This window comes from Lissotriton vulgaris, chromosome 2_1 (assembly GCF_964263255.1).
Source record: "Lissotriton vulgaris chromosome 2_1, aLisVul1.2, whole genome shotgun sequence".
NCBI classification, from domain to species: domain Eukaryota; kingdom Metazoa; phylum Chordata; class Amphibia; order Caudata; family Salamandridae; genus Lissotriton; species Lissotriton vulgaris.
Genome location: NC_141687.1, coordinates 1981615679 through 1981630215, shown reverse-complemented (window position 1 = coordinate 1981630215; position 14537 = coordinate 1981615679). Strand labels below are relative to the sequence as shown.

At 41.6% G+C, this 14537-nt stretch overlaps 1 protein-coding gene across 1 annotated transcript in view; it reads left to right on the top strand.

Moving 5' to 3' along the window:
- The window catches only part of LOC147733602 (zinc transporter ZIP1-like), a 106251-nt gene that overhangs the window by 24120 nt on the left and 67594 nt on the right, over positions 1 to 14537 (top strand). Inside the window, exon 2 of the mRNA XM_086958995.1 lies at positions 3733 to 3863. Within this exon, the coding sequence (XP_086815121.1) occupies positions 3733 to 3863 (131 nt within the window). The remainder of the gene's footprint in view (positions 1 to 3732; positions 3864 to 14537) is intronic.

Here is a 14537-nt window from a genome sequence, read left to right as displayed (position 1 = left end):
ACTTCAGGTGAAGAGGGAGCACCATGCAGACTGCATCATTGCATGCGCATCATCTGCGCGAGGAAGCAGGCGCTGATCACACACTATAGTCGGACTGAAGGGTAAGAGTCTAGCACTGACGGGTGCCTCTGCGAGCATCTGTGGAACCTGAAACTCTACATTTGTGGCTCAAAGAGGCAATGTGGGGCTGGAGCAAAGACGGGGAGAGCAGGTTTTCTGCTTGGCAAGAGCATCACGCCAGAAAGAAATGATATAAGAGCACCAGCATCTTATAAATGTAGAAACAGATGGGACTTAAACTGCAGCTCAGTATTCCAGTGAACAAGCCTGGCCTCGTAAAGTGGGTGCGACAGATGCAGACTTGGTCAGTGCACAGATAAAGGCTGCCCCTCGCCGCGGGACAGCCGTGACCTCACACCTGCTATGGAGGCAGCACATAAGTGAAGAAAGTGGACCAGCTGACTAAGGTAGCTGTTCCACTTTTCATAATGCAATGGCAACAATGCCTGTTGTGTCCAGCTCCTGCCTGGAGAGGAATGTCTGGGTCATCCATGGTACCTTCTTTTATCCCCTTTCAAGGGGTGGCCTTTGCCTCTGCGCTTATATCTGTAATACCATGTAGGCGCGTGGAAAAGTGCGCTGAGAAAAAGGTTTCTCTCATTTGCATGGCGCCACCTGAGGCATTTCTTTGGCTTTCTGCTAATAATGAACCAGCATTCTCACAGAGGGCATGGTATTGATAGCTGGAGGTAAGACCTGGCCTAGTGTCCTCGCCGTTCAAAGAAGTTACACGGATAAACTACGAAAAATATAGGAGATTCTAGGGAAAACGAACCAGACGCTGCAGGAGACAGGGAAAATGAATGCTGAAGTGGTCTGCTACAACCTGAAAAGTAAGCACCTGTCGAAGGTAAAGCCCTATGATGAACTACTTTGCATTACTATTTCTGTAAACTGACAGCTGGCATTTGTTGATTACATACAATGTTAAGGAATACAGATAGTTAATTTATTGACGTAAGCAGCCATATGTTCCAAGAGGTACACAAAATAATATGGCTCATTACCCCCTACAACACCATAAGTTAAATGAACATTTCTATGAATAATCATTATTAGAAAAGATGCAGGCAAAACCCCAGTCATCCTGCCCTGTACCATCATGAGAGTCCTGGGTAAATTCTGTGAATGGTGAAGGCCAGTAGGGTAGAATACTGATGAGCTTCACTCACCAGAATGGTGATAGTATCAAAATATTCCACCAAAAGCAGAGCATTTAAAAACATCATAAAAAGGAATTGGATAATTCTATCTCAAGAAACTGAATTCAACAACATTTTTTGTGAACCACCTTTGTTCGCCTACCAAAGAGCCCAGAATTTGGGAAACCTGATTAAACCTAAGAAGATTGAAATGACTGAAACTTTTCATGGAACATTACCTTGTCACAATTGCAGTCACTGCAATAATATCATAAAAGGAAACATCATTACTCACCCAAGTAAGGGATATAATATCAGATTACGTGTGTCAGCCACTTGTGATTCAATGAATGTTATCTATTTGCTGAAATGTCCCTGTGGACATGGTTACGTTGGTAAAACAGAGAGAAAAATGAAAATCAGGTTGAACGAACATAAATCGAACATTCGTAACAAACAAACGAAATCCGCAGTAGCAGCACATTTTTGTGAAGCTTCCCACAATGTCAGCCAATTGAGGTTTACCATTCTTGAAATTGTGGCTAAGAGAAAAGGGGTGGACAATAACAAGAACTTATTGAAACAAGAGAACTTCTGGATTTTTAAATTGGAAACTTTGAAACCAATGGGGATGAATGAACGTACAGAATTCAGTTGTTACCTTTAATTTATGTCATGACACAGTTAATTCAGATTGATATGTAGGCTTCCTCTTTCATTGCCCTGATTGATGTCTTTATAATCTGTTTGACTTTTCGTTTGCACTTCATTCTATCAGCTCACTTTACACTTCTTTAAGATGGCGCCCACTGATTTCTTTTTACCTTAGTCCTACTTTTATTTTCACTAACTTCACGGCATTTATAGAATACGTGCACGCTTCACCAGTAGCTAACAGCTTTCCAAACCGGCGGTAATGAACGCCCGGCACGAGTTCTTCAAATGTAAGTAGATATCACTTGTGGTTACCTTTGGTGAATGGGCTTGTGTTTTACCGACACGCTCTTAGTTATCACTCATATGAGGTCTTGAACTAGCAGCACCGGCGATGTTATCACATCACAACCGCGTTTAACATTCTTTTGAACCTTGAATTTCACTTTGGTGGTCTGTCCTACCGAACCGGCACATATAGAACCGATTCTTTATTTTCATTTTCACTTCACTTCTAGATGATTCCGATAATTTTATTTTGACATTGGGCTACACTTGATTATCTTTCTTATGTTCGCTCCGTCACTTCATTCGCTTTTCTTTACCCGTTGCTTAATTTACTATGAGAGAGTATTTTTACCGCTACGTTAATAACTGTTTGCATATTCTCTGAGTATTCCTCATATATGATCATAATTGTTTGAATTTTCAGAAATCCTGTCCCCGATGAAGGCTAACCAAGCCGAAATGCATTGGACAATATGACATTGGATATATATTGGATGTTACCGTTGATTTTTGTTGGATTAATCTGAGGATTTGAACATAAAATCAGATGAAAGAATAAAGAAATCTGAAAACACGAACACTTTTGAACTCATATTGTGAAATTATAACTTAAACTTTACAACCCACATGTTTGGGACTCGGCTGTGACTAGGGGACGTCACCCAATTCAGGGTAAATGTAAATGTATTTGAGCTTATATAGCGCACAGCTACCCGCAGTGGGTTTCCCGGCGCTTGCTTAGGGAACCTGTCCTGGTATTCCCCTGTGAGATAACCCCGGCAGGGTATCCACAAGGTGAAAGCCAGGCATCCCACCACGAGGGGCCGTTGTGGAGATTAAGCAAGCTATTGCCCAGAGTCACAGAGTGTGAACCCGTGAGTTGAGAAGGCACCGGAGCGAGAATTATCGAGTCCGTGGAATTTTTAGCCCAAGACCTGCCAAGGCGGGGAATTGAACCCTGGTCCAGGGCCGATCTCAGCTTCCGGGTCTGCCGCCTCTAACCCCTGAGCCACACTTCTCCACGCTTTCTCATTCACTCACCTCTGCCATGTGCCACCCTGGCATATAATTCACGCTCCATAAAGTACACCGTGCATCTGTGGTTTTGTTATACAAATTCCATTAACGTTCTTTTCTACGTAAATGTATTAGTGTGCTGTCTTAGAACTCTGATTCATCAAATGAAACAGCAGCTATGTATTGTCATTGCTAGAACAAGTAAATCTAGCATTTATTTTTATGAATAGACCATCTTTATATTTTAATAGTTACTGGTGGACCTCTGCATTCACTTCACGCAGTGTCTGTCCTGTTTACCGCTCAAAAAATGACACTAAAACTAGTAGCTCCTTTTGTGTTTGTAACAACATCTGAGCATTGGAATGAATGTGGAGTGTGGCTCAAATTTGAGATGAACTGGGTTATAAAGTTATATTATCTGAATTCATAGGCATGACCAGTTTTCCACCAATGCCAGAACATTTTCTGCCTCTTGTCAGTTCTCTGATGGTGTGGCATTCGTCAGTATGAGCTCCTGCAGTCTTATCTTTTCTACGACCAACATTGTTTTGTCATTTCTTTGGAGCAGAACGTCATCGAATGTGTCTCAGTTTTATCAGCTGTGTTGCTGGAGGAGTTTTTCTGGCTGCCTGCCTTTTGGACATCATTCCGGACTTTCTGTCTGACATCGGAGAGGAGTTGGAGAATCATCAAATAGAGGTATGGGATCACTTTTGCTTTATTCTACTCTACCTTATGTTTTTAACAGGAACCAGAAGAAGAAAGAAAAGGAGTGCATTTTATCATTACCAGATAATTCTGAAATCACATTGTGTTTGCTCCATTGAGAACAGGTAGCAAAAGGAAGATCTTGTCAAAAAAGAAATAATCGTTTTTTTCCGGTTTCAGTTATTTAATTGAACCAAACCTGTTTTTTAACAGAAATGTACGTCACATCAAATTTCGAAAAGCTAAACTAATGTCAGGTACACTGCAAGAAACCTTATGAAGATTAGGACTTGTAAAATGTTTCACAATTTCAGTCTTATAATATTAAAGAGCAATGCTAATGTCTGGCATCCATGAGTAGACATCAGAATAGGGAAGGGTAGAAAGAGGAGAAATAACCGGTAACCAGAAAAATCCCACCCCATATCAAAATCCCTTCAGCCAATCCTCCCCCCTCCACCAAACTGTATCCCCTAGGACGACATCCAGCACAAGCCAAGCAAAGTTCGAAGCATCTCACCGGGTGCTCTGTGTAACCTCCTTTAAGTGCTTAAATAATCTTATCAATCTTTACACGCGTTTATTTCCTTCAGGTAAACTGACGTTCTTCTTTCATGTTAAAGGGCTATGAAATATCCTGATAATAAATGTTCAACCCGGCAGGGTATTGGAGCGATCCTGCAATTTGTAGCATACAGTAGCTCTTTTTTTCTCCCTACTGTCTAGGGTTCCGGTGGTAGGCAAAAAGGAGGGGCTTCTGCTTCTATTTTACCACTTTCCTTCACCAAGGTACTTGCAACGTGCAGTCCTCATGTCAGTGGATCTCAATGTCACCAGCGCTGTACCCCCATCAGTCTCTGCGGATTTAAGGCTTTTCATAGGCAGCCAACAGGTGCTAAATACACTATCTTGGTCACTTTGATTCTGTTTCTCACTGATCTTTTCTTCCATCACTGCTGTAGTGAGTGTATGAGGAAATCTTGTTCTGGGACACTTTTGAATCTGTTTGAGGAAAGTGAGCGTCAAATTGTGTAGTTCGGACAGTTACACCCTTTAAAACGTTTTTACCTTTATTTATGGGGCAACGCAGAGCGGACATTTTGGGAGGCCCTTCCTCTGGGAGTGATTAGCATTGTAGATGTCCTGGCTTTTCCTCCCTCATTACAGCCCAGGCCTTATCTAGCCATGGCCATAGTGCGGACACGTGCAGCAGGAGCGCTGCTGGTGCACCAGAGGCAAGACTGTCTGTGCTCATCCTTGGCCAAACGGGTCCGGGGCCCGGGAACTCTGGCTCTTTTAACTCGATTAAATTAAGATATTCTGCGATGCCTGTCATCTCACAGCCCTCTTTTGTGCTACCTCAGACGTATGTCATTTATCCATGAACTTGATTACTGGTATCACAGCGTGTAGTCATTTTGATTTTCATTTTTCTCCTCAATTTGCTAGTTCAGGAACATGTAATAAGACTGATGCTCTTCCTTCTGATGTTTCCACTGTGAGGGCTCTAGAATTATTGAACCCCAAACCCACCTTCTACCGTTTTTTCAATAATAATTGCCACTCTCGGGCTAATCACCAGTGAGATTTATTTAGCTTTCTACTAACTAGCCTGCCGGATGCTGTTTTTCTAACAGAAACCTGGCTTTATGAAGCCTTAGCTCCAGTCGTTACTGTTGCTCTTCCTAGTAATTATCACTTGATTGGATTAGATTGCGTGGACAAGAAGCGCATTGGAATGTCAAATGTTTTTTAAATGTAATATCCGCGCAGAATGCTTGATCTTTGTATCCCAAACTGTGAGTCTTTATTTTCCACCTTCTGCCTCTCAACAATTTTGAAATGCTGGGGCTTTAGTCACTCACCCACCACGACCTGTTGGCAGTTGGAGTCCTCAGTTATCAGAAGCACTTTCTCCCTATATACTCCAATGCGCTAATGTTAACGTTCTAGGTGAGTTCAACATTTATTTTAATGACCCAACTAGAAGCATCTCCACCTCAGTGGTAGAGGATTTTCGAGGCTCAGATATAATTTTAATGAATAATGTCCCCACGCATAAAGCTGGACATTTGCTTGATCACCTCTTTTATAACCTCAAGGGTTTGTGGCTGGATTGTCTGATTCCTCTATTTTTGTTTGGATCATTTTGCCGCACTGTTTTCCATCTCGATTTCTTCCACAGTTACAGTGCAGTCTCGTAGTCAGCTACCCATTCTAGAAATTGATCAAAACATAATTTCTCTACTTTTAATACTACACTACAGGATACAAAACCTGCTTTGAGCTTTGAGTCAGTTGATTCTGACTTCTGTGCGATTGATAATTGGATTCGGACCTCTCTTGACTCTGTTCTTCCTTACAAACTATTACTCATCTTACATCTCTTCCCTCTGCCCCCCAGATTTAATTATACTCTTTGTTGGGTCAAAAAGCATTAAAAGCACCTTGAAAAGATTTGGCCCAAATCTTACTGTGCGGAAGATAAATGGAAATATAGCCTGGCCCTGAAGAATATTACAAGGCCTGCCTCTCCACCCGAGCTACTTTTTATTCTGATAAAATTACTATGGCATAGAGCTGTCCAAATATTCTATTTCAAGTGGTCATGGATCTATCAGACCATGGGAGGATCTCTCCTTCCCCATATCTTTCACAGTTGCAATGCAAGGAACTGGCTGGTGTCTTTTGCAAAAAAGTGGTGGAAATTCAGAATCTTTTATCTTTTGTTTCGGACTTCCTGCCACTAGCTACAATCAGAAAATAGCACTACTTGCACCGCGGCCGCCTGTATTAAAATGGAAGTTGGTAATGGAGTTCAAAGAGGATCCAGATGGGACTGCTCTTTGGGTAAATTTTTGCCCATCAATGCACATGCTTTTTTTTTTAACCTTTTTGAAATCAATAAGTAGTCTGATTTGCCTCGATACCCTCCGCTGCCCTCCTATTTTAGTAAGTTATGCCACAACTATCTGCAAATGGTGATTTCTCTTATCTATATTTTACTGTTGGAAAGCAGAGACCCTAAAGCGTAGTAACATGTTATGATTCTACTCCTAATTAAGAAGCCTAATCTCGATCTCTTTAATTGGTCTAACTATTGACCAATTTTGCTTTTACCATTATTTTCAAAAATCCTGTAGAAACACACGAATCAACACATTTTGTTGATTGTTGAAATGAATATTCTTCTTCACCCTTCTCATTCTGGTTTTAGGGCTGGTCACAGTACAGAGTCACAGAACAGCTCAGATTCTATCTTAAAAGAGGTATGTTAAAGTGAAAGACGAAGCAGTAATCCTTCAAGGTTGTTTATTGCAGAATAAACATAGAAGCACAGGCGGAGCCAGGAACACATCTCACAGCAAGGCAGCCAGTTAGTAACTGACTCAAATAAGAGAACACTGTTGAAGTATGAGCAAACATTCTAGAGGCTCGCTCCAACACGAGCCTTAAAGCTACACACAAAGAATAATCACAACATAACACACCCCCCCCCCCTTACAAAGAACAGAAGGAATAAAGATAAAAGGGTAGAGGAAAAGGAAAAGCGGGGAAGATAAGACAATAAAAAAAATAAAAGATAGCCTACCTAACATAATCTTTTAGACAACCAGGCAAAACCCTTGACCTCTTTCAACTACCTGCGACAGGTAAACCGGCAACAGAATTAGCATCAGTAAGAGCGGGGCAAGAAGTCACATTTCCGCCCTTATAATCAACAACACCGTGGCTAGGTAAAAACTCACCTTGAGCCTGACAGATAGGATCACTAACCACCACTTCCCCCTCCCTTAATTGAGGAAGCGACACGTCAGGCGCTAACTGAGACTGCAACTCAGTATTCTCAAAATAATCTTCAACCCAATCAAAATCACCTGAACCTTTCCTCCCAAAAGACTCCACATCATGATCTTGACAAATGTCAAAAGCCACATCCTTTAAATTCCAAACTTTACCATCACTTAGACTAACAGTGTTCCTGAGAACATCAACAACCATTTTAGGCGAATCAAATTTATTCTCACCTTTCACAACTTTATAAGGTTTCCTAACTCCTACCCAATCTCCAGCTTTCACTACAGTGTATTTAGCACCATGACGTTTATCATAGTATACCTTGCTTTTGCCATGAACCAATTCAAGATTTTTTTTCACCTCCTCAGGGGACCATTCCTGAACACTGTCTTTAAAAACCCAACCTGGATTGAACTTACATCTGGGTAACCTACATCTCATCATTACAAAAGGGTACACACCAGTACAATTGTTCACAGTGACTTTATAGGACCAAACAGCCTTCTGTACTTCCAATTTCCAATCCAACTTCTTGTTGTTAGCCGCTTGCAAAATGCCTTTAATAACCCTATTAAAGCGTTCTACCGTTCCATTCCCACTAGGATTGTACAAAGAGGTGGTTTTATGTGTGATGCCACATTTTACAAAATACTCTTTGGCATCTTTGGATAAAAACTGTACTCCATTATCCGTTAGGATGTTCACTGGTAACCCTTCCACTACAAACATTTTATCCAAAAACTTTAAAACAGCTTGGGTGTCCACTTTTCCTACGAATTTAACTATAGGCCATTTGGTAAAAAGATCAATAGCCACCAATCCATATTCCTTCGCATCCCCAATTGGACCAAAAATGTCCATTGCAATAGTCTCCCAAGGAAGAGTAGGAATGAGTCCCTCACTCATGGTTGGTCTCAAAGTCCTTAACCCTTTCGATGCTGATGACGAGCTCAGCTCGTCATCACCCACGGGTGTCGTGTGCTGATGACGAGCTGAGCTCGTCATGGTGCCACTAAAATGGCATTTTCCAGCACACGGGGGGGGGGGGGGGAACGCCTAGCAGCCATGTGGTTAAAGACTTATCTGCTGAACTACAAACTGAACAACCCCTTACAAAAATTTCTACCTCTTTATCAACTTTCGGCCACCAAAACAAATTCTTGACCGCTAATTTCGTTCTTACAATGCCGAAATGTCCCTCATGGCACATCTGCAAAATTATTTTCCTTAATCCAGCAGGTGGGACAATCCTGTCACCCCTCATCAAAACCTCTTTCCAACGATAACTCTGATCGTATTTCCCAAAACGATTTCAAACTGCCTGACATAAATTTTTCTTTAGGCCATCCTTGACAAATAAACTTTGAAACTTCCACCAAATCCTTGTCCAAACCATGCTCCTTTAACCAATCATCCCTGCTGATGGCTGGAACCCCGGAGTCATGTACAAACGCCACAGTGAAGTTCCCCCACGGATCATCAACACACTCCTCTAGAGGAGAAGGTAATCTCGATAAACAATCAGCTACCACATTGTCTTTCCCCGGTACATAAGTGATGCTGTATATGTATTCTTTCATACGCATGGAAATCCTTGCCAACCTAGCAGAAGCAGTTGCAGTGCCATCAGTAGATAAGATGTGGACTAACGGTCTATGATCTGTCCTGATGTTTACCATCTTACCCCATACAAATGCACGAAAATGCTCTAATGCCCATGCACAGGCTAAAGCTTCCCTTTCTATGATAGGGTATCTGCTTTCTGCTGGTGGCAAGGCTCTGGACGCAAACAAAATAATCCTTTCTTTTCCATTTTCTCCAACTTGCGATAAAACGGCGCCTAAACCTTTATCGCTTGCATCAGTTGTCAAAAGACAATCTAAATAAGGATCAAAACTAGATAAGGCGTTTACTTTCTGCAGTTCCCACTTAATCTCGGCAAACTCTTTCACATTCCTTAGTCCATTCAAACTTTACATTTTTCTTTAACAAGGACCTGATATTATACACCTTAGAAGCGAAGTTTTTAATGAACTTAGCGCAGTATTCTGCCATTCCCAAAAAGGATTTGATTTCTTCTTTAGATTCAGGTGCAGGCGAAGCAACAATGCTTTCTATCAGCGACGTCTTCGGCCTGACACCCTCCTCGCTGATGATATGGCCAAGATAAGAGACGCTTCTCTCACCAAATTTACATTTGGATAATTCCACAGTTAAACCTGCTGAGTTAAGTGTGTCAAAAACCTTCCAGAGTTTAGCATCATGATCTTCTTTGTCGGTACCTGCAATGAAAACATCATCCTGAAAAAAACAAATGCCATCCATATCACCAAACAATTTGTGCATTAAACGCTGAAACACAGCTGCGGCCGATGCAAGGCCAAATGGCATTCTTATAAATTGGAAACAACCAAACGGCGTGATGAAGGCCGTTAAATGCCTCGACTCTGGTTCCAAAACTACTTGGTGGTAAGCAGCAGAAAGGTCTATCGTAGAGAACCAAGTTGCCCCTCTTAAGGAAGAAAACCATCTTGTTAATTTTTGGTAATGGAAACTGTTCAATTACAATATTTTTGTTAAGATGGCGTAAATCAATACACAAACGAATTTTGCCATTGGATTTCTTTGCTACAACTACTGGACTAATCCACTCCGAGGAATCTACCTCTTCAATAACACCTTTAGCCAAAAGACCATGAATTTCTTTCTTAACCTCGTCCCTTATTAACAGGGGAATAGGTCTGACCTTGTGCACTTTGGGTTGTGCATCACCCTTGAGCATGATTCTATGCTCAAAACCTTTCAACTCGCCTAAGTGTCCACTCACAACATTGGTGAATCTACTTTTTAATGCGTCTTCTATTTTGCTACACTCATCTAAGACCAACACTTTCTCCTTGCTGTTTGGGTCTAAGATGATGTGGAGATTTTTTTGGTCAAACCAGCCCAGGACAGATGGTCCCGTTTTGGCTATGTACAATTTACCTCTAGTTACTCTACCTTTAAAGAGGAAAGTGAGCCATCTGAAGCCTAACAACCCTATTCTTTCTCCTGTGTAACTCACAGGATTAACATCTGAGGGATTCAACTTGTCCCCTATTTTATGTGTAAATTTCTTCCTCCATACCTCCTCATTAACGATCGTGTATGGCGATCCAGAATCAGCATACACATTCACCTTAATGCCACCTAAAGACACTTCGCAAATTGGTTTACCTTCCATTGCTTCATCAGTGATGTTTAACATATAGTTACCCCTTACATTTTTAACGCAACCATCCTCATCTTCACCACTTTCACTAGCACTCACATCTTCATTCCAGATACATTTGACATCACTGCGCTTGCGACACATTTTGCTGAAATGGCCTATTAGACCACACACACTACTCTTTTTCCGTAAGGCAGGGCACGACTTGCAGTAAGCCATATGTTCTTTGCTACCGCAACGATAACCTCTTCTATCCTCCGATCTATTGTCTCTTGCTTGATTCCTGAAAGGTTGATTAAAGTTCTTGTTCTGAAATTGTTTGGTCTGATTCTTTGTTGTTCCTTGAATCTTGAAAACGGCAGACGACACTTTATCCGATTCCTTTACCGTGTCCTTGACAACAGTAGCACATCTCCCTGACATTTCCGACTTCCTCGTTATAGCAAGTACATCATCTAAAGGTGCGTCACCATTCACCCAAAGACGATCCTGAATTGGTGAGTTGTCATTGTGCATAACCAATTGGTCTCGAATGAGGTCTTCGTGCAAGTTTCCAAACTTACAGTCAATAGCAAGTTTTTTTAAGTCATCAAACCATTCATCAACCAACTCTTCCTTCTTCTGTTTCCTTTGAAAAAATTTGTGCCTCACCACACCTATGCATACCTTAGGTGCAAAGTACCTATCCATATCTGCAATGGCGTTATCAAATTCACTTAGGTCAGCATTTATTACTTTTCGCGTTTGTGAGAAAGTTTTTAAACCTTTAGGTCCCAAAGAATGTAACAGTATCCTTTTCTTTTGTTCAGGTTTCATCTTTCCATTTTCATCAATGGCGCAAATATAGTCATTGAAATATTCTTTCCATTCCACCCACTTCATGTCAGGTTGAGAACCTGTAGCCCAAAAAGGTTGTGGGGGGCTGATTACAAAGCTTTGTTGGGCCATCGCCGTATCCGGAGGTTGTTCCCCAGTATCCATAAAAAGTAACAATTCAAATGTACAACTAATGCCCAATAATATACAAAAAAATAAATAAATAAATGAGTGTCCCGACTGTCTCACCTGTGCTCCTTGTGAAATGTCAATCGATTCAAAATCCTGCGTGTAAATAATTAAACCTTGCTTCGTGTAGTCTCTGTGGTGAAACGGCGTGTGAAATTGACCATAGAAGCCGACAGCCGGAATTCCCACAAAATGGCCGCTACGCAGGGTCACGCAGCGTGACCTTGCGCGCCTCCGTCATCCCGCAAATGTTATTGAGTGACGATGCAGAGAAGAGTCGCGTAGGCAAGAGGTCGTTGCAAAGCCAAGATCGCGACTAGAACCTTGTAAGGAGATCGAAAAATGCAGGCAGGCGGCGTCAACAAGATCGTGAGTTGTAACGATTTTTGCCTACCGTGACAAAATTAATAGAGTTCCTTAACGGTTGTGGTAGGAATGGCGGAATAGCGGTCCACATCAAGGAGAAGTCCAGAAAAGTAATAAATCGTCAAATTTAAGTAACAAATATGTCTTTTTTTTTTTTTTAAATACCATGAAATTAAAGATCCGGATTGATCCCTCGTCATCGCCAATTGTTAAAGTGAAAGACGAAGCAGTAATCCTTCAAGGTTGTTTATTGCAGAATAAACATAGAAGCACAGGCGGAGCCAGGAACACATCTCACAGCAAGGCAGCCAGATAGTAACTGACTCACATAAGAGAACACTGTTGAAGTATGAGCAAACATTCTAGAGGCTCGCTCCAACACGAGCCTTAAAGCTACACACAAAGAATAATCACAACATAACAAGGTAGCACAGAAGCATTCATTTCATTTGATCTGATTGTCGCATTTGACACTGTATTGCACCAGCTACTTCTAAAAAGACTGTGAGTGTTCGAGACTTGGTATTGGCCTGCTAGATTCAGTTTTACAAGATCAGACTTTTCTAATTTTTGACACAAACCATACTTCCAGCACCCATCATCAACCTTAGAGTGTGCCCCAGGGGTCGGCTCTTAGCCCTATGCTATTTAACATTTATGTACGCCCCTGTGCAGACATTTTGGAAAGTTGTGGTCTCTCTATTTTGTTTATGCAGATGATACCCAGTTTATTTTATCCCTTTCACCTAAGGAGGATCGCAACTCCCACATCCTCAACATATGTCTTTTGAAGGTGGATGCCTGGATGAGCAACAACTCCCTTTAAGTAAATGGAGACATGACAAAAGTTTTGTTATTGGGCAATAACCCTAATTTTTGGGGATCTCCTCACTAATCGTGTGTGTTCGGCAATGTTCCCTCTAATTTTTTTTCTCTGTGTGCGGCAGTGGAGGGTCTCTGCCATAGAAGCATGGTTATGTGTGCCAGGAACCAAACCGCGCGTGTCTGCGGCGCCAAATGGCACTCCAAAATTTTACTTTAAAAAGTGAAAAGATAGTGCATTTTCACACATACAGCGCCACAATAAGGGTCTTAAGGGCAGTTTGCAAATTGGATAAGCACAGCATGGCATGAATTGGTTACACTGGCAAGTACACTTTAAGTTTAGAAAAGCACAAGACTTCAATGGTGGTACCATCATAAGATTTTAATAAATATTCTTAACTGGAGCACAATTCATTGGGTGGAGTTCGGTACTTCTCCAGTCCCTGATTCTGTGTTGCAAAAACATAGGGTTTTGGCTTGATAACAAGCTCTTGCTGAATCATCAAAATTTGAAGGTAGCCATCACCTGTTTTGGTGTTTTATGGTGGCTTAGGAAAATACTTTAGGTTACTGCCTGTTCCTGCCCAACGAACAGTAATACAGTCTTTCGTTCTGTCTAGATTGGACTATGGTAACATTCTTTATCTCGGGCCTCCAAGACCTCACTCAAATGTCAGCAGATTGCGCAGCATGCAGCTGCCTGATTATTAGCTAGATTATTAATCCATATCCCCAGAAATTCATCCACATCTAATCTTTCTCGAAACCTCCACTGGCTTCCAGTGGAAAAGCGTATCCAGTTTTCTGCACAAAGCTATGTCAAGCTCAAGTCCACAGTATCTTACAATGTTGGTGACACACTTTCCAGTCATTCTCGCTGATCAAGCAATAGTAATTTCTATGTAGTGCCCAGAATCTGGAGGATCCAACTGGGTGGTCGATCTTTCTCTTATCTGGGTCCTAAATTGTGGAACGCACAACCTGCTTTTATGAGAACATTACCGTCTTTAAGTGCTTTTTGGAAACTTGTACTGATTTGACTTTTTTTTCTAAATCTATTTCTGCTCTATTTCTGCTCTACCGTTCGGGTGTCTTCCCTACACATGCTTAGCGCTGGGAAACACTGTTGGGTAGCTATGCACTCTATAAAACTATATAATACTAGCAGCCCGTCCCGACGTTGTCCGGCTGCTTCAGGCCCCCCGCCCGCCCCGCAGAAGAGTTGTCTGTGCAAGTCCTGGCCCTGTTCAACTGATTTGGCCCACTTGTGTTATTTTTTTAGTTCGTATGTATTGTTTTCCGTGTTTTATGTTGTCCGCAAGATGTGAGGAAAGTGTGGTGTCACCTGTTTAATGTTTTTTTTTCTTTCGAAGGCTCTTTCCGTGTGTTCGTTTTTGTATCCCTTCAAAGAAGTTTCCCTTTCGTTTTGTCAATTGTGTGGTGAAGTCCTGGCAGTGCTC